This window comes from Coregonus clupeaformis, chromosome 36, assembly GCF_020615455.1.
Source record: "Coregonus clupeaformis isolate EN_2021a chromosome 36, ASM2061545v1, whole genome shotgun sequence".
Taxonomy (NCBI): Eukaryota; Metazoa; Chordata; class Actinopteri; order Salmoniformes; family Salmonidae; genus Coregonus; species Coregonus clupeaformis.
In genome coordinates this window covers 11051442-11074193 of record NC_059227.1, presented here as the reverse complement: position 1 = coordinate 11074193, position 22752 = coordinate 11051442, and the positions used below count along the sequence as shown (strand labels likewise).

At 45.3% G+C, this 22752-nt stretch overlaps 1 protein-coding gene and 1 pseudogene across 1 annotated transcript; one reads left to right on the top strand and one right to left on the bottom strand.

Moving 5' to 3' along the window:
- The first annotated feature begins 932 nt into the window (after window positions 1–932).
- On the top strand, window positions 933–12359 carry LOC121552465 (annotated as a pseudogene).
- A 91-nt stretch (window positions 12360–12450) lies between these two features.
- LOC121552464 (39S ribosomal protein S18a, mitochondrial-like) lies at window positions 12451–14560 on the bottom strand. Its single transcript, XM_041865403.2, has 6 exons — window positions 14371–14560; window positions 14043–14074; window positions 13672–13776; window positions 13317–13440; window positions 13151–13223; window positions 12451–12963 (listed from the first exon to the last, which is right to left on the bottom strand). The coding sequence occupies exons 1-6, from the start codon at window positions 14522–14524 to the stop codon at window positions 12819–12821; spliced, it is 633 nt and encodes a 210-aa protein (XP_041721337.1). The 5' UTR covers window positions 14525–14560; the 3' UTR covers window positions 12451–12818.
- Between the last annotated feature and the right edge of the window lie 8192 nt (window positions 14561–22752).

Genomic DNA, 22752 nt, shown 5'->3' with positions numbered 1-22752 from the left:
ATCAGGACCAGGTGTGCAGATTGCTGATGGGATGCAGGTGCGGAAATCAAGAGAGCTCCCCGGAGCGTTCCAGAACCCTCGGGAAACTGGAGATCACGAGCCGAAAAACTAGTCCACAGACAGGACCCGACTCAGACTGCCGGGATCGTTACACCTTCATTGTAAATAAGAATTTGTTCTTAACTGATTTGCCTAGTTAAATAAAGGTAAAATAAAAATATAGCATACGTTGTTCTCTGCCTGTTAGTATTGTATTTTACATGATGTATGCTCTGGCAGTGAACTACCCCAAAGGAGCAGAGCCTAGCGCCAAGACTAATGTACTGCATGTAATCTTCTAATAATTGGTTAAATGAATACGTGGCATTTCCTGTCTGAATATGCCAACATTCCATTCAAACAATACATCCATACACTGTCTGAAATCAGTTGATGATAGGAATAGACAAGTTGTAAATGCAAAAGTACTGATATGGTATCATATAATAACACTCACAGCTTTAAAAGAAAACAAAAATGTATACATTTATGGTCTGTTCACATATATTTTAGAGGCTATTTATTCAGATAATTGGTATAAAACCCATATAAACTGTATTTATAATTGTAGGTTAACAATAATTCTATTACACAATTTCTGATATATCACATGCCTTACTTTTATTTTTCTGAATAAGTAAAAGCAGGATATGATCACCGATGCCTCTACTGCCATTCATTCCAATTAGACTGGTTTGGATTTCTCCCTGACCACAATGGCTGCGATTTTCGGACCATTCTTGAACTTTAAAGGGTTAGGAATTAGGATCTCTATGGTGAATGCTTTGTACACGGTCTGGAACTCGGCCTCTTTTTTGGGGAGCGGCCAGCAGTTGCTATGACTACACGTAACTAAGGAGATTTGTTTACATTGGCAACTGGACCTGCTTAGCAGCTGTCCTCAGATAACTTGCTAACATTTTGCCTTCTTTATTTTATAGAAATAAAAGTATTTACTTTTCAGTGATACAGACTTTATATATTCAATGGACTCCAAGACGTTATACTACTCTCTGGACCTCGTTTCTGGCAACGGTTTAACTATGAGCAGTGAGCAAAAAAGCTGCCCTGCAGACTTCCCTGGTCAACCTGAGGAGGAACTAGCTACACATTCAACCATGTCTTATTTTGGGGCAAGATTCTGTGCATACAGGGTGACTATTTCATTGCACAGGGGGTTTCAGAGGATGAGATGAGTGATAAAAAGAGCCTTTACAGGTAAGGGGTGCAAAGGAAATAGTTTAGAACCTCTTCCACAACAATATTTATAGCTTGCTTTTAGCAAGTCACTCTTGTCGCTTTGGAGTTGTGAACCATTCTCCTAATCAGATGTTCTCTCTCTCTCTCTCTCTCTCTCTCTCTCTCTCTCTCTCTCTCTCTCTCTCTCTCTCTCTCTCTCTCTCTCTCTCTCTCTCTCTCTCTCTCTCTCTCTCTCTCTCTCTCTGTCTCTCTGTATGTATGTGTGTATGTATGTATGTACAAGAAAAAGTATTTACTCAGCCACCAATTGTGCAAGTTCTCCCACTTAAAAAGATGAGAGAGGCCTGTAATTTTCATCATAGGTACACGTCAACTATGACAGACAAAATGAGAATTTTTTTCTCCAGAAAATCACATTATAGGATTTTTCATGAATTTATTTCCAAATTATGGTGGAAAATAAGTATTTGGTCAATAACAAAAGTTTCTCAATACTTTGTTATATACCCTTTGTTGGCAATGACACAGGTCAAACGTTTTCTGTAAGTCTTCACAAGGTTTTCACACACTGTTGCTGGTATTTTGGCCCATTCCTCCATGCAGATCTCCTCTAGTGCAGTGATGTTTTGGGGCTGTCGCTGGGCAACACGGACTTTCAACTCCCTCCAAAGATTTTCTATGGGGTTGAGATCTGGAGACTGACTAGGCCACTCCAGGACCTTGAAATGCTTCTTACGAAGCCACTCCTTCGTTGCCCGGGCGGTGTGTTTGGGATCATTGTCATGCTGAAAGACCCAGCCACGTTTCATCTTCAATGCCCTTGCTGATGGAAGGAGGTTTTCACTCAAAATCTCATGATACATGGCCCCATTCATTCTTTCCTTTACACGGATCAGTCGTCCTGGTCCCTTTGCAGGAAAACAGCCCCAAAGCATGATGTTTCCACCCCCATGCTTCACAGTAGGTATGGTGCTCTTTGGATGCAACTCAGCATTCTTTGTCCTCCAAACACGACGAGTTGAGTTTTTACCAAAAAGTTATATTTTGGTTTCATCTGACCATATAACATTCTCCCAATCCTCTTCTGGATCATCCAAATGCACTCTAGCAAACTTCAGACGGGCCTGGACATGTACTGGCTTAAGCAGGGGGACACGTCTGGCACTGCAGGATTTCAGTCCCTGGCGGTGTAGTGTGTTACTGATGGTAGGCTTTGTTACTTTGGTCCCAGCTCTCTGCAGGTCATTCACTAGGTCCCCCATGTGGTTCTGGGATTTTTGCTCACCGTTCTTGTGATCATTTTGACCCCACGGGGTGAGATCTTGCGTGGAGCCCCACATCGAGGGAGATTATCAGTGGTCTTGTATGTCTTCCATTTCCTAATAATTGCTCCCACAGTTGTTTTCTTCAAACCAAGCTGCTTACCTATTGCAGATTCAGTCTTCCCAGCCTGGTGCAGGTCTACAATTTTGTTTCTGGTGTCCTTTGACAGCTCTTTGGTCTTGGCCATAGTGGAGTTTGGAGTGTGACTGTTTGAGGTTGTGGACAGGTGTCTTTTATACTGATAACAAGTTCAAACAGGTGCCATTAATACAGGTAACGAGTGGAGGACAGAGGAGCCTCTTAAAGAAGAAGTTACAGGTCTGTGAGAGCCAGAAATCTTGCTTGTTTGTAGGTGACCAAATACTTATTTTCCACCATAATTTGCAAATAAATTCATAAAAAATCCTACAATGTGATTTTCTGGATTTATTTTTCTCAATTTGTCTGTCATAGTTGACATGTACCTATGATGAAAATTACAGGCCTCTCTCATCTTTTTAAGTGGGAGAACTTGCACAATTGGTGGCTGACTAAATACTTTTTTCCCCCACTGTATGTATGTATGTATGTATGTATGTATGTATGTATGTATGTATGTATGTATGTATGTGTTTGTATCCTCTCCCCACTCCAGTTTCAATTGTGTGGACTGGCACCTGCTTCCCCCTGCCACACTGAGGCAATGCTAGCGGTGGTTACTTCTGCAGCAAGAGGTCGCTTCGTGGGAGACCCCTCACATGAGTATGAGCACACAGAGACAAAGGGAGGGGGACGAGGCTATGGAGGAGGACGTCATGATGGGAACAAGTGTGACGAATGATGTTGTTTAAACGTTGAACTAGGCTAATGGTGTTTTGCTTATTACTAAGAGATAAATGTGCAGTAACTTGATGCAGATGACCCTCGTGACTGTGTGTGGTATTATTGCAGAGTGATGAGTAATGGATGTTGTGACGGATGTTTGGTAATGGTTGTTGTTTGGTTTGCGTTGCAGATCAAGGTGAATGAGGAGAAGAGGCTGCCCACCACTGTCCACACCATTGATAAGGAGATGTCTGTGGTCCCGTGCGGCACCTTCATTAAGAGTCCCCACGGCCTGGTGCAGACCAACCGCAGCTTTGAGGGTAAAGCTACTGTTCAAAGTAATTAATGAAATGTATGGCTCCACATAGAGTGTGGTGGTTACCAGTTGAGAATGTGGTCTGTCTGTGGGGAGATGGGACACAGCTATGTGTGTTACTGCCTGGAGATGATGACTTAGCTGTGTAGTTTTTAGCTCCGACTGTGTTGGAAGTTGGAACTAGAATCCAGCCCATCATATATCACACACTGCACATTGTGCATGTGGGTCTGTAGTGTACACACATATGTTTTTCTGTGTTTTCACTCTCATACATGGACAGAATCATATCATGCTGTCAGTGACTGGGTGAGGGAATGAGTGAGTCTTTGTGTGTTCTGTCTATCCTGCAGGTCAGTCCTCCTCGGAGGCGGGTAAACTCAGCTGCTTCCTGCACTTCACTGAGCCGCAAAACCTGAAGAAGAAATCCATCCTGGAGATGGCTGACCTCGACCCCTCCATCAACTTCCTGGACCCTCTGAGTGAGGATATCCCCAAAGGTAACAGAGTGCCAAATCTCTCACTACACCACTCCTTTACCAGGGCCATTCTAACAGGTACAGTCAGTCTACCTTTCCCCCCATGGGAGGGGTTTCCTTCCCACAAATTGTCTGTCTTTAGAAATAGATCCAGTTCCATGAGTTCCTTGAAAAGCCCTTGAAAAAGAGTCTTTGTGGGAGACAAAATGTAATATGAACATGAGGTTACTTCTGTTGGACATGCTCTGGTGGCCATGCACTATTATACTAAACTAGCCTTGTTATTGGCACTGACAATGATTTGGGTTGGCAGTTGAGAGCCCAGTCTTTCTGTGAGGAAACTATCAAGGCATTCTCTTCTGGATCTTGACTCCATATTTTATTTTTCTGCTCTGCAAAGCAGGCTGTTTGGGTTAACCCATCATATAAAACAGCTGTAGGCCTATCTGTTGACAGCAGTTCCAGCCGTGGGTCAGTAGCGAGGACGTGAGCAAGGCTGAATGGATAAACTCATGAGTGGTCAATGGCTGCCTTGCTCTGCTGATCATGGATCTTCACCAGATGGAATACAGATTCTAGAACATGGTTAAATAATTCCCTGGGTAGTATTCAAATGGCTCTTCAGTGCTCAATCTGGGATGGAATTGAAAGAAAGCTGGCAGCCTTTCCCTTTAGATAGTTATGTTGCAAAATGTCAGGCCAAGCCTTGGGCCCACCACCCACTGTCAGTCTAGCCTTGAGTTTTAGGACGATTAAATTGAAGACAATATTATTCACAGTCACCATATTTTTCACAAGGGAAGCCAACAGGATTCAACCAGAAGCCAAAACAGAGGGCCAGGGATAAATGTAATACAGTACTAAATCTGGATATAGTTAGTCTAAACATGTTTGTGGTGTGCTCAACAGGATGATTGCTATGGACAAGTGATAGGTAATGCTGTGTGTGTGTCCAGAGCCTGTGTCTAAAACATATCACAGCTGTTCATTTAACAGGGATGAGCATCTCTGTGGTGTGTGCATGTGTGCAGTGGCGATTTTAGAATGTAAATCTTTTGATGTGGCAAACTCCCCCCCAAAATGTTTTATGCATGCCAGCAAAGCCACTACACAACACAACACTAAACAATACATGAATTGGACTATAATGGTGACAAACGGAGCCCACAAACTGTTAGGGCCTACATAAAGCTGTCCCAACACCTTATCACTGTGACACCTGGCTATCAGCGGAGCCTTGTCTGGCAGCGAAATAGTTCATTCAGCCTCATTTACTGCCTTTTAAAAACAACATAGCTGATATGGCTGACTTGCTTAAACAAATGTGGTTTCTACTGACAATTGAGATGTACAAACTATGGCATAAGGGGACGACGAGCGGATAAGAGGCAATCCGTAATTTCGATTAAAACATTAATGAGCGAGCTAAGACGGACGTAGTCAATATAACTATTTGTTCAGCACTTTTGAAATGTACAGCAGCAGAATTCAGAACATGGGCCGTTCTTACAGTATTCTCCCTGTACACCAAGTCAGAACCGTAGGATAAATAAAGGGGGCATATAAGCAGACAATGAAAGCTCTTACAATATTCAATGATTACATTTTCTCTAAAACAGGCTATAGGCTACATGTGCACCACCAAGTCAGAACAGTAGGCTAAGTTATGAGGGGAAAAGGGACCAAATTATTAGGGTGAGGCACATGGGCTACTAACAGCTTACTACACAACATATACTTAGTATTACTTTCTTAGCTACAGTATACAGTGGGGAAAAAATGTATTTAGTCAGCCACCAATTGTGCAAGTTCTCCCACTTAAAAAGATGAGAGAGGCCTGTAATTTTCATCATAGGTACACGTCAACTATGACAGACAAATGAAGAAAATGTTTTCCAGAAAATCACATTGTAGGATTTTTAATGAATTTATTTGCAAATTATGGTGGAAAATAAGTATTTGGTCACCTACAAACAAGCAAGATTTCTGGCTCTCACAGACCTGTAACTTCTTCTTTAAGAGGCTCCTCTGTCCTCCACTCGTTACCTGTATTAATGGCACCTGTTTGAACTTGTTATCAGTATAAAAGACACCTGTCCACAACCTCAAACAGTCACACTCCAAACTCCACTATGGCCAAGACCAAAGAGCTGTCAAAGGACACCAGAAACAAAATTGTAGACCTGCACCAGGCTGGGAAGACTGAATCTGCAATAGGTAAGCAGCTTGGTTTGAAGAAATCAACTGTGGGAGCAATTATTAGGAAATGGAAGACATACAAGACCACTGATAATCTCCCTCGATCTGGGGCTCCACGCAAGATCTCACCCCGTGGGGTCAAAATGATCACAAGAACGGTGAGCAAAAATCCCAGAACCACACGGGGGGACCTAGTGAATGACCTGCAGAGAGCTGGGACCAAAGTAACAAAGCCTACCATCAGTAACACACTACGCCGCCAGGGACTCAAATCCTGCAGTGCAAGATGTGTCCCCCTGCTTAAGCCAGTACATGTCCAGGCCCAACTGAAGTTTGCTAGAGTGCATTTGGATGATCCAGAATAAGATTGGGAGAATGTCATATGGTCAGATGAAACCAAAATAGAACTTTTTGGTAAAAACTCAACTCGTCGTGTTTGGAGGACAAAGAATGCTGAGTTGCATCCAAAGAACACCATACCTACTGTGAAGCATGGGGGTGGAAACATCATGCTTTGGGGCTGTTTTTCTGCAAAGGGACCAGGACGACTGATCCGTGTAAAGGAAAGAATGAATGGGGCCATGTATCGTGAGATTTTGAGTGAAAACCTCCTTCCATCAGCAAGGGCATTGAAGATGAAACGTGGCTGGGTCTTTCAGCATGACAATGATCCCAAACACACCGCCCGGGCAACGAAGGAGTGGCTTCGTAAGAAGCATTTCATGGTCCTGGAGTGGCCTAGCCAGTCTCCAGATCTCAACCCCATAGAAAATCTTTGGAGGGAGTTGAAAGTCTGTGTTGCCCAGCGACAGCCCCAAAACATCACTGCTCTAGAGGAGATCTGCATGGAGGAATGGGCCAAAATACCAGCAACAGTGTGTGAAAACCTTGTGAAGACTTACAGAAAACGTTTGACCTGTGTCATTGCCAACAAAGGGTATATAACAAAGTATTGAGAAACTTTTGTTATTGACCAAATACTTATTTTCCACCATAATTTGCAAATACATTCATTAAAGATCCTACAATGTGATTTTCTGGAGAAAAAAAATTCTCATTTTGTCTGTCATAGTTGACGTGTACATATGATGAAAATTACAGGCCTCTCTCATCTTTTTAAGTGGGAGAACTTGCACAATTGGTGGCTGACTAAATAGTTTTTTTCCCCACTGTACATATCTCCCGGGCATATTACATAATTTATGCAGCAGCACACAAGACATTTTTAGACTCACCTTGTTGTGCTGTGCTCACTTGAACAGGAAGGTGGTGCGGCGGTCCTTCGTGGTCAAATTTTGTCATCAACTTTGTCATTAAAGTCTGGTATTCTCTGGATTTATGGTGCTTTCAAGACAACTGGAAACTCCGAAAAAAACTAGGTTGAATCATGACATTAGTTATCTTCAGGTCAGAGCTCTAGAAAGAGTCCCGAGTTCCCGACTTGGAATTCCGAGTTGGATGACCATTCAAACGTATTTTCCCAGTCGGAGGTCAATGAGCACCGATACGTTTTATCTATAATTTCTCTTCATAATTCTCTTCATATGACAAAGATTGAAAAGGATTTGCCATTAGATTGTCGACTTCATTCATGATGATGACTGCTAGCTTGCTAGCTAAGATTTTGAAAATATGACGTTGACATGATCAGTCCAATCAACGCTACGGTAGATATAGTGCGTACTGCCCAGTACATCACTGGGGCCAAGCTTCCTGCCATCCAGGACCTCTATACCAGGCTGTGTCAGAGGAAGGCCCTAAAAATTGTCAAAGACTCCAGCCACCGTAGTCATAGACTGTTCTCTCTGCTACCGCACGGCAAGCGGTTCTGGAGCGCCAAGTCTAGGTCCAAAAGGCTTCTTAACAGCTTCTACCCCCAAGCCATAAGACTCCTGAACAGCTAATCAAATGGCTACCTGGACTATTTGCATTGTCCCCCCACCCCCTCTTTTACGGTGCTGCCACTCTCTGTTTATTATCTATGCATAGTCACTTTAACTCTACCTACATGTACATATTACCTCAATTACCTTGACTAACCAGTGCCCCCGCACATTGACTCTGTACCGGTACCCCCTGTATATAGCCTCGCTACTGTTATTTTACTGCTGCTCTTTAATTATTAGTTTTTTATTTTTCTTAAAACTGCATTGTTGGTTAAGGGCTTGTAAGTAAGCATTTCACTGTAAGGTCTACACCTGTTGTATTTGGCGCATGTGACAAATACAATTTGATTTGATTTATAACGTGATTTGACGTCATTTTATCTGTGGCCAATGACCTTGAGCCTTCTTGGATGAGCACTTCTAATGTAACTCTATGGCAGCACCCAAGGGGCTTGAATGGTTTTGCTCTCCCTGTAGATTTTGCAGTGACGTAGTGTCCCCATGAGTGACAGAACACTGAGCCAATCATGGCACAACTAGAGAATATTACCAACCCCTATGCGCTGTATTTTCTGCTGGCTGCCCCACCACCACATAAAGCACTGAGCTAGACTGAAACACCTGCATTTTAGAGCTGCCTTACTCAAGAAAGCAAAAAAGAGACCATGTTTGTATGCGGCTTTATTAACTCAATTGTTATTCTTTTATTTTTTTTACATTGTTTGCAAACTGATATGTGACACGTATTAATGCAAAAATAACAAACAAAACAGGCAACAACAACAAAAAATATATATATTATGATTATTATATTTGCTAAACAGGTGGGGCTCAAAACAGGTGGGGCTCTGAATGACAGGTTGTCACTGCATGTGTGTATAGCTTTCCCAAACCAGCTTAATATACATTACACCCCACTGGGAAAAAACTGGTTGAATCAACGTTGTTTCCACGTCATTTCAACCCCAAAAATCTATGTGATGACATTGAATCAACATGGAAAACTGATTGGATTTGCAAAAAGTAATCAACATAAAGGCATTTCGTATTTTTTCAACTAACATTTAACCTAACATGGTCATTATTTGGGAGGAGGGGAGATTTCACGTTGAATTCACGTTAGTTGACAACTTAACCAAATGAAAATCAAAACTAGACATTGAACTGACATCTGTGCCCAGTGACAGTATCACCCTCACTGAGAACTCGTTAATGGCCAGACCTCCAGCTTTGCTGAATGGGAGAGAGAGAGACCCAGACTAAAGACAGTTTCTAGGGACAACGTGGTAGATCTCCACCAAAAGACAGGTACTTTCCTCTGGGATCCTTGAGTAAAGCTCCCCCTCTCACCAAAGAGATCCTCTAGACTTGCCTGGAAGTATGTGGCAAGTTGCTGTTATCGACTCCTCATTTATGCTAATACACCTGCCATGCCTGTCCTCCGACTAGGTTCCTCCCTATGCCTCGAGTATGGGACATCCACATGCTTCCAACACCATGTGTGAGTTTGAAACCACCTGTGGAAAGTAGACACCATCGCTGAGCGGTTTCTCTGAAAAAAGCTGTAATCAATAAGAATGTTTGGCCCTTGACTCAAACTGAACTCTGATGAAATCACATCAACCTGGCTGGAGAGTGTCTTTTGGTCATGGAAGATGAATCCCACCCCATAGACAAAGAGCATTGTGAAACTGCAATACTTGATAAGTATATTATCAACAGAACAACAGACCCAATTTACTGGAATAGCTGTTCATAGATAGCTCTGGCAGAGAGCAGGTTCATGCTCCACATTACAACATCTGTAGAGTACGACCATACCTCACACAGGAAGCGGCACAGGTCCTAATCCAGGCACGTGTCATCTCCCGTCTGGACTACTGCAACTCGCTGTTGGCTGGGCTCCCCGCTTGTGCCATCAAAACCCTGCAATTTATCCAGAACGCCGCAGCCCGCCTGATGTTCAACCTTCCCAAGTTCTCCCATGTCACCCCGCTCCTCCGCACACTCCACTGGCTTCCAGTTGATGCTCACATCCACTACAAGACCATGGTACTTGCCTACGGAGCAGCAAGAGGAACTGTCCCTCCTTATCTTCAGGTTATGCTCAAACCCTACACCCCAACCTGAGTAGGGCAGCTCCTCAAGGGCAGCTCCTGCTCAAGTACCATGGTCTGGAGCAGGAGCTGCCCTCCCACCCCTACGGGAGGGCAGCTCCTGCTCAGCCCAGTCCAAGCTCTTCTCTGTTCTCAGGGTGATGAGGTGTTGGGTTTGCGCCATAGCGTTTTCCTTGATGGCCAAAAAGCTCAATTTTAGTCTCATTTTACCAGAGTACCTTCTTCCATATGTTTGGGGAGTCTCCCACATGCCTTTTGGTGAACACCAAACGTGTTTGCTTATTTTTTTCTTTAAGCAATGGCTTTTTTCTGGCCACTCTTCTGTAAAGCCCAGCTCTGTGGAGTGTACGGCTTAAAGTGGTCCTATGGTCAGATACTCCAATCTCCGCTGTGGAGCTTTGCAGCTCCTTCAGGGTTATCTTTGGTCACTTTGTTGCCACTCTGATTAATGCCCTCCTTGCCTGGTCCGTGAGTTTTGGTGTGCAGCCCTTTTGGCAGGTTTGTTGTGGTGCCATATTCTTTCAATTTTTTTATAATGGATTTAATGGTGCTCTGTGGGATGTTCAAATTTTCTGATATTTTTTTTATAACCCAACCCTGATCTGTACTTCTCCATAACTTTGTCCCTGACCTGTTTGGAGAGCTCCTTGGTCTTCATGGTGCCGCTTGCTTAGTGGTGTTGCAGACTCTGGGGCCTTTCAGAACAGGTGTATATATACTGAGGTCATGTGACAGATCATGTGACACCTAAATAAAGTCCACCTGTGTGCAATCTAACTAATTATCTGACTTCCGAAGGTAATTGGTTGCACCAGATCTTATTTCAGGGCTTCATAGCAAAGGGGGTGAATACATATGCACGCACAACCTATTTTTTTTTATTTTTTGGTTGCACCAGATCTTATTTAGGGGCTTCATAGCAAAGCGGGTGAATACATATGCACGCACCACTTATTTTCTAGAATTTTTTGAAAAAAGTTATTTTTTTCATTTCACTTCACCAATATGGACTATTTTCCATTACATTAAATCCAAATAAAAATCAATTTAAATTACAGGTTGTAATACAACAAAATAGGAAGGACGCCAAAGGGGATGAATACTTTTGCAAGGCACTGTATGTACAATCCCTTTATCCAAACGGATTGCTCATGTACCTAGCTCTTATTAATAGCTCTTATCAATTTATACATTACAGTGCATGGAGAATGCTGTTATTTCTATCTGAAAATAGAAAGTAGAGGTTTTTCCACTTGGAACAGACAGATTCACTCAACCTTATTCATGGTTTCCTCGAGCGTAAAGATGGTGGAATTAAGTCAAGGTCAGAATACGTATATCTGTCGACACACCTCTGCCACACCTCCATTTCTGTGATCTCCACCCTAAACGAATAGCTGGCTGGCATGTGTTTCCTCATGCTTAAGTTCAAGGTCAGAATGCGCACTGTGAGAAAAGTGCATGAAAAAGGAAAAAGTTAAATTTACACCTGGGTATCTTGGGCCCGAATTCCCCCCATTGGGAATAGCGGAATCAGTAAAGGGAGTAATGTGAGACCCGTACATGGTCTCGATTTATGAAGGGTCATGGATTCTGCCATTTGAGGAGCAGCAGATGGTGTGATAGTCTTTATAACACCCATCAGTGTGTGTGTGTGTGTGTGTATAGGGTTGTGGAGCTTGCAGTTTGAGCGCCACAGCACTGTGTGTGTGATCAGCAGCATGCCATGGCTGGGCATGACCACCTTCAAAGAACCCATGACCCCCCAGCAGGGATACATCTACATGGGCGACGGACTCAATAACCTGGACCTGCCCTTCATGCTTTAAAGAGCCAGTGAGACACTGAAAATCCCCATCAACCACTCATCTGAGCACAGCAGTTTCATCCCCACCCACCCTGAATGCAGCCAAAACTGAGTTATATTTATGCAAGAGATGTTTCTTTCCTGTTATTTAACATAAATAAACAGAAACAAAAATCATTCACTTTGTGATTTACTTCCACATGCACTTGGCTACTTCTGCTAATAGGCCCAGTAAATGCTTACTCCCACACTCATGCAAACATACACAGTAAACAGATAGTGGAGGGAGAGTAAGCAGTTAAGTTTTATTTGCACATCTGGGCTGTCTTGAAGTACACCATGTCAACATACTACCTACATCGAAACAGTGTTACACTGATCCAATTGCTCTTGCGGTAAATGTGGAGGTTTTCAGTTAATTTTCAGGGCATCTTCAAAGGCCAAATTACAGAATGGGTGTTGCTTCTGGGTACTGCTCCGAATGACTTGTTCCAATGTGAAACAGCCACTAAAGGTCAATAAATAGGCTGGACCAATTCAGATGCTCCCTCAGCTGTTCAAAAGGCTAGTTGTCAAAGTCAATGGACGAGTCCCAAATGAGGAAGCAGTACCATGGGGATAGACATCCAATAGAATTGCTGCAAGTCGTCAATGTTTCAGGTAGAGGATTTTCTTGCCGTATTGTACGTTGTTTCTAAGAGCTGGGTGGCCGACAGAGATGCGATTTTTACACCACTTCAGCCCCGCCCTATAGATGGGCTTCACCGAATCAATGGACCAGCGAGTCAGGTATCTGTGTGATGAAACGACACAGGTGTGAGTTGGCCAGAGACAACGATACAGCAGAAGGTTAGCGAAAGTCGACGCACAATAGTTTGTGTTGAAAGGTAATGTGATGAGAGGTCTAACGAGCAACAATACAGGAGTGAGAGGGTATATACTGAGACACTGCAGGAGTCAAACACACACACACTAGTTACCTGTTGAGCTGTGGCTTGGGCTTCTTTGGTACGTGTCCCTCTGGGAGAGGTGGTTTGTGATCGGGGAGAAGACCTGGAATAGAAAAGAGTATGTTTACCATCTTGAAGAGAATACACTTCACAATAGTTGAGTATCCAGAGCTGACACACACACCGAGTATCGTACCTGCTCTGTGTGCCATTTGCACACAGATGGCGATCTTGCGGTGCTCTTGGGCACAGAGACCAGTGACTCTACGAGGCAGCATTCCTCCATCAGACCTGATGAACTGACTGAGCAACAGGACATCCTGACAAAGACAAACACAGGGAATTACTGTACGTCTGAGCTCATAGAACAGGCACACATACTGATAGGCACAAATACTGATACACAGGCACACATACTGATATAAAATGCAAGAGACACGTAGCAGATGTGAGTGTGTGGACCAGCACTGATCACGTTCACTATGATATTTCTGCTGAGCAGTCGAGAGGCAGTAGCTAAGTATTCAGTCAGGTGTCAGTGAAACACTTACTGTGTAGTTGTATTTGTTCTGCAGGTTCCATCGGTAGATGGGGCACTGGGCTGTGGGGTTGGGTGGATGTGGTCCGGCTGGAGTATCCTGTGTTAACCCCTCAATCTGACAAATAATGTAATGACAGTCAATGACTACCGCGCAAAATACTTCCAATCTACTGTAGACATTTACTAGCTAGATAAAGTGTTGATGGGTAACATGGTATAGAGATTGTCTTATATATTGTGTGAATACCATATTGACTAGTACTATTTAGTTAAATGTAATAAATCGACATAGCTAGAGAAACGCAACACATCACAACACAGAAACCACAAAATGAGTAGTGTGCAATGAAGAACCAACAGGTTAGCAAGCTTGTCACTTACTATTGTTGTTTTGCCTTCTTTCTTTTCCACGACTGTAAACACAGACAAAATAGCCACAGTTAGTACAATTCCAGGCCGTCAGTCAAGCCCAGTTTCATAACAAACCGGCAATCTACCTTAGCTTGTGCTTCTAGTTCGTTGAAAAAATAAATGCAACTGCAACATGGTCGTTCAAATGATCGAATTCTTATAATCAGTTGTCTTTCATCCCTAAAATAATCCTTATCGAAGGACAAAGCTTACTGAATGGATGCGCTACTGCTAGCATAGCAAACGCTAGCAGCGTGAGCTGTCATATGGCTACAACAGGATTCAAGGAGAATCTCACCATATCGAATTCCTCTGCTTTGAATATTTCCAAAAACCGAGAGTTGAGGGCAACTGGTTATACTCTGAAAGGCACTCATATTGCTGCTGCTAGCCACACATTTAACACCAGATAGAGAAGTCCAGATGGACCCCAGCACACAGCGCGCTGCCATCTTGGAATTGTGACCTTCTCTTCTTCCTGCTTCTTCTTCTTCTTCTTCTTCTTCTTCTTCGCTGAGGTTTATTGGCAGCCTACACACAAAAAGTTGTATTGCTGCCAGCTACTGTGCGGGGTGAAAACAAAAAGGTCCCAACTATAACAACAAAAATATGAACGCAACATGTAAAGTGCTGGTCCCATGGAATTTCAGACCACTGTCTTAGGGTAAAATAAGGCTGTCCAAGTATGCTATTGTCATAAATATACTGAACAAAAATATAAATGTGAAGTGTTTTATGAACTGAAATAAAAGATGCCAGACATTTTCCATATGCACAAAAAGCTTATTTCTCTCAAATTTTGTGCACAAATTTGTTTACATCCCTGTTAGTGAGCATTTCTCCTTTGCCAAGATACCTGACAGGTGTAGCATATCAAGAAGCTGATTAAACAGCATGATCATTACACAGGTGCACATTGTGCTCGGGACAATAAAAGGCCACTAAAATGTGCAGTTTTGTCACACAACACAATGCCACAGATGTCTCAAGTTTTGAGGGAGCGTACAATTGGCATGCTGACTGCAGGTATGTCCACCAGAGCTGTTGCCAGAGAATTGAATGTTAATTTCTCTACCATAAGCCATAATGTCGTCTTAGAAAATTTGCAGTACGTCCAACCGGCCTCACAACCGCAGGCCACGTGTATGGCGTTGTGTGGCCGAGCGGTTTGCCGATGTCAACGTTGTGAACAGAGTGCCCATGGTGGCGGTGGGGTTATGGTATAGGCAGGCATAAGCTACGGACAACGAACACAATTACATTTTATCGATGCCAATTTGAATGCACAGGGATACCGTGACGAGATCCTGAGGCCCATTATCATGTGATTCATCCGACACCATCTCCTCATGTTTCAGCATGATAACGCATGGCCCCATGTCGCAAGGATCTGTACACAATTCCTGGAAGCTGGAAATGCCCCACTTCTTCCATGGCCTGCATACCCACCAGACATGTCACCCATTGAGCATGTTTGGGATGATCTGGATCAACGTGTACGACAGCGTGTTCCAGTTCCCGCCAATATCCAGCAAATTCGCACAGCCATTGAAGAGTGGGACAACATTCCACAGGCCACAATCAACCGCCTGACCAACTCAATGCAAAGGAGATGTGTCGCGCTGCATGAGGCAAATGGTGGTCACAGCAGATACTGACTGTTTTTTTATCCACGCCCCTACCTTTAAAAAAAAGGTATCTGTGTTTTTAAAATTGTTTTAAACGTTTTTTCAGTATATATGCAATCTATGGGTCCCAAAAACAGGAACAAACCAGTGTAACAAACATTACCTGGGAGGACGGGATATCTTCCGATGCCAGTACCCCAGTTGGAGGCAGTGGTTGTAGATCTTCCGTTGTGTACTCTTGCAGGCCCCAAAACCTTTCTGCCGCAGCCACAATTATGTCCAGTTTATGACTGTGGCAATGAACGCCACAAAATGCACCTTTTTAACACGCATCGTATCCGGTTCTCTTGACTGGCAACAAGCATTCTTAATGGGCTGTGGTGTCTCAACTACCATAGAGCCCCACAGTGGAGGTTTCATGATACCCATAAAACCTAGCGGTCAAACAGGGAAATGGTTCCAATCATTTTTTCACCATACATTTTTCCCATATGGGATTTTAGAAACACTTAAAATAAAGGCTTACCCTGGCATGATGTTTTGATAACCATGTAAATATCTCTCAGACAAGGTGACTTTTATCAATATATTCGGCCCTCTGTACCCACTGTGACTTATAGGAAGATATTAATCCACTTAACCCTAACATTTCACCATCATTGTAAAGCCCTAGTTATTTTGTTGCTTTGACAAAGTTATTTCTGAAGATTATTATTTATTTCATGTGATTTAGTGATTCATTTTAAGGTAAAAAACAACAACAACCTGTCCCTTGTAAGGGATCGGGGGTTGGCTGGGTCTAGACAGAGTCTGACACTTCCCCGATCTACAGAGAGGGGGAGTCATCAGACTCGATCTGGTTCACCTGAGTTCTGAGCACACCTGTCAGTAATTAGTGGAGGATATAAGGTGTGCTCAGAAGTTCAGTCGGTGCGAGGTACTGTTCCATTGTGACTTGCTAAGCGTTTTGTTGAGAGAGAGAGAGAGAGAGAGAGAGAGAGAGAGAGAGAGAGAGAGAGAGAGAGAGAGAGAGAGAGAGAGAGAGAGAGAGAGAGAGAGAGAGAGAGAGAGAGAGAGAGAGAGAGAGAGAGAGAGATTGTTGTTTTTGATTACCCGTGTATCCGACCTGTGCCTTGTTGTTTGACTCCCCGAATTGCTTAATCCTCTGCTTGTCTATCCCAGTGATTACCGTACTCTGACCCTGTGCCTGTGCCCTCGACTACGACTACGCCCGCTCCCTTGGTACCTCTGCCTGTCTCTGCCTGGCCCGGTTTTGACCACAGCCGCCCGACCACGATTAAGCTATTCCCTTGTCTGTACTCTAATAAAGCATCGCTATTCTGCGATTGGATCTTACCACTCTGTCCGAGTATTCATTACAGAATACCTCGCCCATACCATGGATCCAGCGGAATTACAGAGGCGATGGGAGATACAGGAGAAACGGATGGATGAACTCCTGCAACTACTCAACGCTGGTGCGGCTGAAGGCACCACCCCGAGCACGGTCAGGCCTCGTCATGCACCTCCGATTTCTCTACCGACAAGGTACGACGGGGAACCTGGCAAATGTCAGGGGTTTCTACTCCAGACGTCCCTGTATATGTCGTATAATCGTACTATGTTTCCCGATGACCGTAGCAGGGTGGATTTCATGATTTCTCTGCTAACGGGAAGAGCACTGGATTGGGCTACTGCGCTTTGGGCAGCTGAGGTCCCCGAGTTGACTGCGGAAGTTCAGTTCAAAAGACTGTTCCAAGAGGTGTTCGACCACCCAGTATCTGGGCATAGTGTGGGAGACCAACTATGCGAACTTCAGCAGGGCCATCGCACAGTAGCTGATTACGCTTTAGAGTTCCGTACTATAGCAGCCGGTAGCGGATGGAGCGAGACTGCTTTGCTCACCGTTTTCCGAAGAGGGCTGCGCAAAGACGTACAGACTGAGTTGGCTTGTCGAGGAGATATCACTGCGCTACATGATTTTATCAACATAGCCATCTCTATTGATAATCTGATAGTGCAACACAAGGTATCCACAGCCCGGGAGCCCTCGATCACTGGTCCTAAGCAATCGACAGAGCGGAGGAGTGAATCTGAGGAGGAACCTATGCAACTGGGACGGTCACCCCTACAAGGTTCGGTGAGACAACAACGTCGGCAAGACGGACTATGCCTGTATTGTGGTCAGTCGGGTCATTTCGTTCGTCAATGTCCGGTACGACCAAACCGTACCCCAGGATATCGCCTCGGAACTGCCAAACCCGTGAGTGAGACTCAAGTTTTGAACATTACATCTAAACAAATGTATGTGCCAGTTACCTTATCTGTCGGAGAGAAAGTGCGCAGGTTGGAAGGGCTTATTGATTCCGGAGCGGCTGCCAGTTTTCTGGATATGGGTCTCGCTGAGGAGTTGGGAGTTAAACTTATCCCTATTCAACCTCCCCTGCGAGTCAACGCGCTAGACGGTGAGCCCATGGGCACTGGGTTCATTACGCACCGTACAGAGGTAATCAAGTTACAAGTGGGCTCCATACACCATGAGAACATCATTTTTTTCGTCATTTCCGCTCCACGGGAGCCGCTAGTTCTCGGTCACCCCTGGCTCGTCACCCCATGATCCGGTCATCTCCTGGAAATCTGGCGATATCACGGCGTGGAGTGAGGTATGTAGGGCAGAGTGCCTCAATTTACCGTGCAAAATGTCTACTGTGGAGGATGCGCAGGGTGCGGTGTCTCCTGTTGTTCCTACAGAATACCAGGATTACGCGCAGGTGTTCTCCAAGGAGAGGGCTACCGTGTTACCACCTCATCGGGCCTGGGACTGCGCGATTGATCTGCTATCCGGGGCTACACCTCCTCGTGGAAGAATCTACCCGTTGTCACAGCCGGAACGAGAATCGATGAGCAAGTATATTGATGAGGCGCTACAGCAAGGGGCCATTCGCCCATCTACGTCTCCCGCCGCATCCAGTTTTTTCTTCGTGAAGAAAAAGGATGGCGGACTACGTCCTTGTATAGACTATCGAGGTTTGAACGATATTACCATCAAAAATCGTTACCCCCTCCCTTTGATTCCAGCAGCCCTCGAGCAGGTGGGACAGGCCTCAATCTACAGTAAACTGGACCTCAGGAGTGCGTACAATCTGGTGCGCATTAGAGAAGGGGATGAATGGAAGACCCCCTTCATCACACATCGAGGACACTACGAATATTGTGTCATGCCCTATGGACTTACCAACAAACCCTCAGTATTCCAGGCGTTCATGAATGACATTTTCAGGGACATGATTGATCGTTTTGTTATAGTGTACATTGATGACATCCTAATATATTCTAACTCTCTGAGTGAACATGTGTCCCATGTACGACAGGTTCTGGATCGGCTCCTACAACATTCTCTGTTCGTGAAGGCAGAAAAGAGTGAATTCCATGTCACTATGATTTCCTTCCTTGGGGCCATACTCACTCCCGACGGGGTTAAACTGGATGAATCCAAGGTGCAAGCGGTACAAGACTGGCCTCAACCCCATACGGTGAAAGAGCTCCAGAGATTCTTGGGGTTTGCCAATTACTATAGACGGTTCGTGCGTAATTTCAGCACAACCGCAGCGCCCCTGTCGGCGATGACCAGCTACAAGGGTCGCGGTCTGAACTGGACGGAGGGGGCAGTGCGTGCGTTTGAGACGTTGAAACAACGCTTTACCACCGCTCCTATTTTATGTCAGCCGGACCCTACCTTGCCGTTTATCGTGGAAGTGGACGCCTCGGAGGTTGGAGTTGGAGCCGTGTTATCCCAACGCCAAGGTGAGCCACCTAAATCACGACCCTGTGCTTTCTTTTCAAAGAAACTGAATTCAGCCGAGCAGAACTATGACGTGGGTAATCGGGAATTACTGGCGGTGAAGTTAGCACTGGAGGAGTGGAGACATTGGTTGGAGGGAGCAGAGCATCCGTTCCAAGTGCTCACGGACCACCGCAACCTGGAGTATCTTCACAGTGCCAAACGACTGAACTCCCGACAGGCAAGGTGGTCTTTATTCTTCAACCGTTTCCGATTCACTGTCTCTTATATCCCCGGGTCCAAGAATGGTAAGGCGGACGCGCTTTCCCGACGGTTCGAGCGCGCGGAAAGACCCGTGGAGCCAGAACCTATTCTTCCCCTGAGTTGCCGTGCTGGTCCTGTGAGGTGGGCTATCGATGACACTATTCAGGAGAGCCTACAAGCGGAACCAGCCCCTCCAGAAACCCCGGTGTCTAAGGTGTTTGTACCAGCTCAGCTTCGACCTCAACTGATGGAATGGTGCCACACGTCGCTGGGATCTGGTCATCCCGGAATCACTCGAACTACACGACTCATCAGCCGAAAATACTGGTGGGATTCCCTCACAGATGACGTCAGAGACTATGTATTATCCTGCCCCGTATGTGCTCAGTCCAAGGCGCCTCGTGCACTACCAGAGGGTAAGTTGATGCCATTGCCTACTCCTCAACGACCCTGGTCGCACATTGCTATGGACTTTGTTACCGATCTACCAGAATCAGAGGGCCATACTGTAATTCTCGTGGTCATCGATCGATTCTCCAAGATGTGCCGGTTAGTACCCATGACCCGTTTACCTAACGCCACTCAGATGGCTGAGACGATGTTTAACCAGGTGTTCCGGCAGTTTGGTGTTCCGGAGGATATTGTTTCCCGACCGGGGACCCCAGTTTGTATCCCGGGTATGGAAGGCCTTCTGCGAACGCTTGGGCATCTCGGTGAGCCTCACCTCCGGATATCATCCCCAGGCCAATGGGCAGACAGAACGGCTCAACCAGGAAATTGGGAAATATCTACGGCAACAATGTTCGCGGCAGCCGCAAGAGTGGAGCCGATTCCTTCCTTGGGTAGAGTATGCTCAGAACTCACTCATTCACACCTCCCTACGTCTAACGCCCTTCCAGTGTGTTCTAGGGTATCAACCGCCCCTGTTCCCGTGGGATACCGCACCAGGGATGGTACCGGCTGTGGACGAGTGGTTCCGTCGGAGTGCGCAGGTCTGGGAGACGGCCCATCAACATCTCAGTCAAGCCTCACAACAGCAAAAGACCTACGCCGACCGATGCCGGAGACCTACTCCCACTTATCAACCCGGGCAACGAGTGTGGCTGTCTACCCGAGACCTGCGGTTCCGACGGAGCTGCAAGAAGCTCCAACCCAGGTACATCGGTCCTTTCAAGGTACAGAGACGTATTAACCCTGTCACCTACCGTCTGTTACTCCCTCGACACTACAGGATAAACCCTACGTTCCACGTCTCCCTGTTGAAACCTGTCCACTATAGCCCGATGTACCCCCCAATCGCTCAACAACCTACTACACCACCTTTGGAGGAGGAACAGGACACCACCTATACAGTCCACGAGATACTGGAGTCAAGACGGAGACGAGGGGGCATCGAATATCTCGTGGACTGGGAGGGATATGGACCTGAGGAACGGTCCTGGGTCCCTGCTAAGGACATACTGGATCCCGCTCTCAAGGCCACTTTCCACGCTGAACACCCAGATCATCCAGGACCCCGACCCAGAGGAAGACCACCCGGTAGAGGTAGAAGGCCGTCAGGAGCCGGCCCTGGGGAGGGGGATACTGTAAGGGATCGGGGGTTGGCTGGGTCTAGACAGTCTGACACTTCCCCGATCTACAGAGAGGGGGAGTCATCAGACTCGATCTGGTTCACCTGAGTTCTGAGCACACCTGTCAGTATTTAGTGGAGGATATAAGGTGTGCTCAGAAGTTCAGTCGGTGCGAGGTACTGTTCCATTGTGACTTGCTAAGCGTTTTGTTCCGAGAGAGAGAGAGAGTTTGTTGTTTTTGATTACCCGTATATCCAACCTGTGCCTTGTTGTTTGACTCCCCGAATTGCTTAATCCTCTGCTTGTCTATCCCAGTGATTACCGTACTCTGACCCTGTGACTGTGCCCTCGACTACGACTACGCCCGCTCCCTTGGTACCTCTGCCTGTCTCTGCCTGGCCCGGTTTTGACCACAGCCGCCCGACCACGATTAAGCTATTCCCTTGTCTGTACTCTAATAAAGCATTGCTATTCTGCGATTGGATCTTACCACTCTGTCCGAGTATTCATTACATCCCTCATTTTAAGGTCAACCCTGTTGGTGAAACTTTTCCTTAAAAAATAAAAAATTAATCAAAAGAATCATTGAACATCTAATAGTCAAATCATAGTGTAAATGCAGGTGTGCTGGTTCTACTCTTTTTTGCCATTTTCTGGTGTTTTGTGGTGGAAGACTGAGTGGGTCGAGCATTACACGTCAACCCTGTTACCTATAGATAGACAGGCAAAAAATGTTTTAACAATTTCATTTTGTATGTGAAGCTTGCATTGAATTACCCCTCCTTGTTGCACACAACAAGCTTGGCTGATTTAAGATGAAATCGTCAACCCTGATACAGTCAACCCTTTTACTTCATTTGGCACTTAAGTGAAATCTGGGCAGAGCTCCATCAGGCATCCCCTCAAAGACAGCAGATGGAATCAAGGAGGCATCTGCCACACTCCAGACAGAATAAATCAATGGTCTAGATATCCATCCACCAATCAATACGTTGACCAAGGAAGGCCAATATGTAACCAATGTTCACAGCCTGCACACACTATTGTAGAGCAGCTGAAACACCCAGATTGGCTCCTTTAAACGAGTAAACACCACTGTGGCGGGTCAGACGGTGGGTAGTTTAGGGAATGATGGCCTAAAGAATGACACAACTTCTAAGCTTATTGGATGGATTCTAGTGGTAGAAATGCTCCACCCCTTTCTCAATTTTCGAACAGAAATGGGGTGTGCCTTTGGTGGTTCGTCGATGTGTCATTCTGATCATGCGTGCCACGACCGACGTTGCAAGTTCGTTAGCTAAGCTAGCCACTTAGCTAGCCAGTAACTCCTCCAGTATGTGTTGACATCATTTCACAGGATTTGTTTTTGGATGGAAGCTGAGAGATAGGTAAGAAAGGGCACTTCTGTAGCCAAATACCTTATTCATCCAAATTTT

Bases quoted from the DNA above. Each gene is read 5' to 3' on its own strand.
- LOC121552464 (XM_041865403.2), bottom strand. From the start codon at position 14,524: ATGGCAGCGCGCTGTGTGCTGGGGTCCATCTGGACTTCTCTATCTGGT. The intron at 13,777-14,042 runs GTAAGTGACAAG...ATTATTTGTCAG, and splicing joins AAGAAGGCAAAACAACAATA to ATTGAGGGGTTAACACAGGA. The intron at 12,964-13,150 runs GTAACTAGTGTG...TTCATCACACAG, and splicing joins CCCAAGCCACAGCTCAACAG to ATACCTGACTCGCTGGTCCA.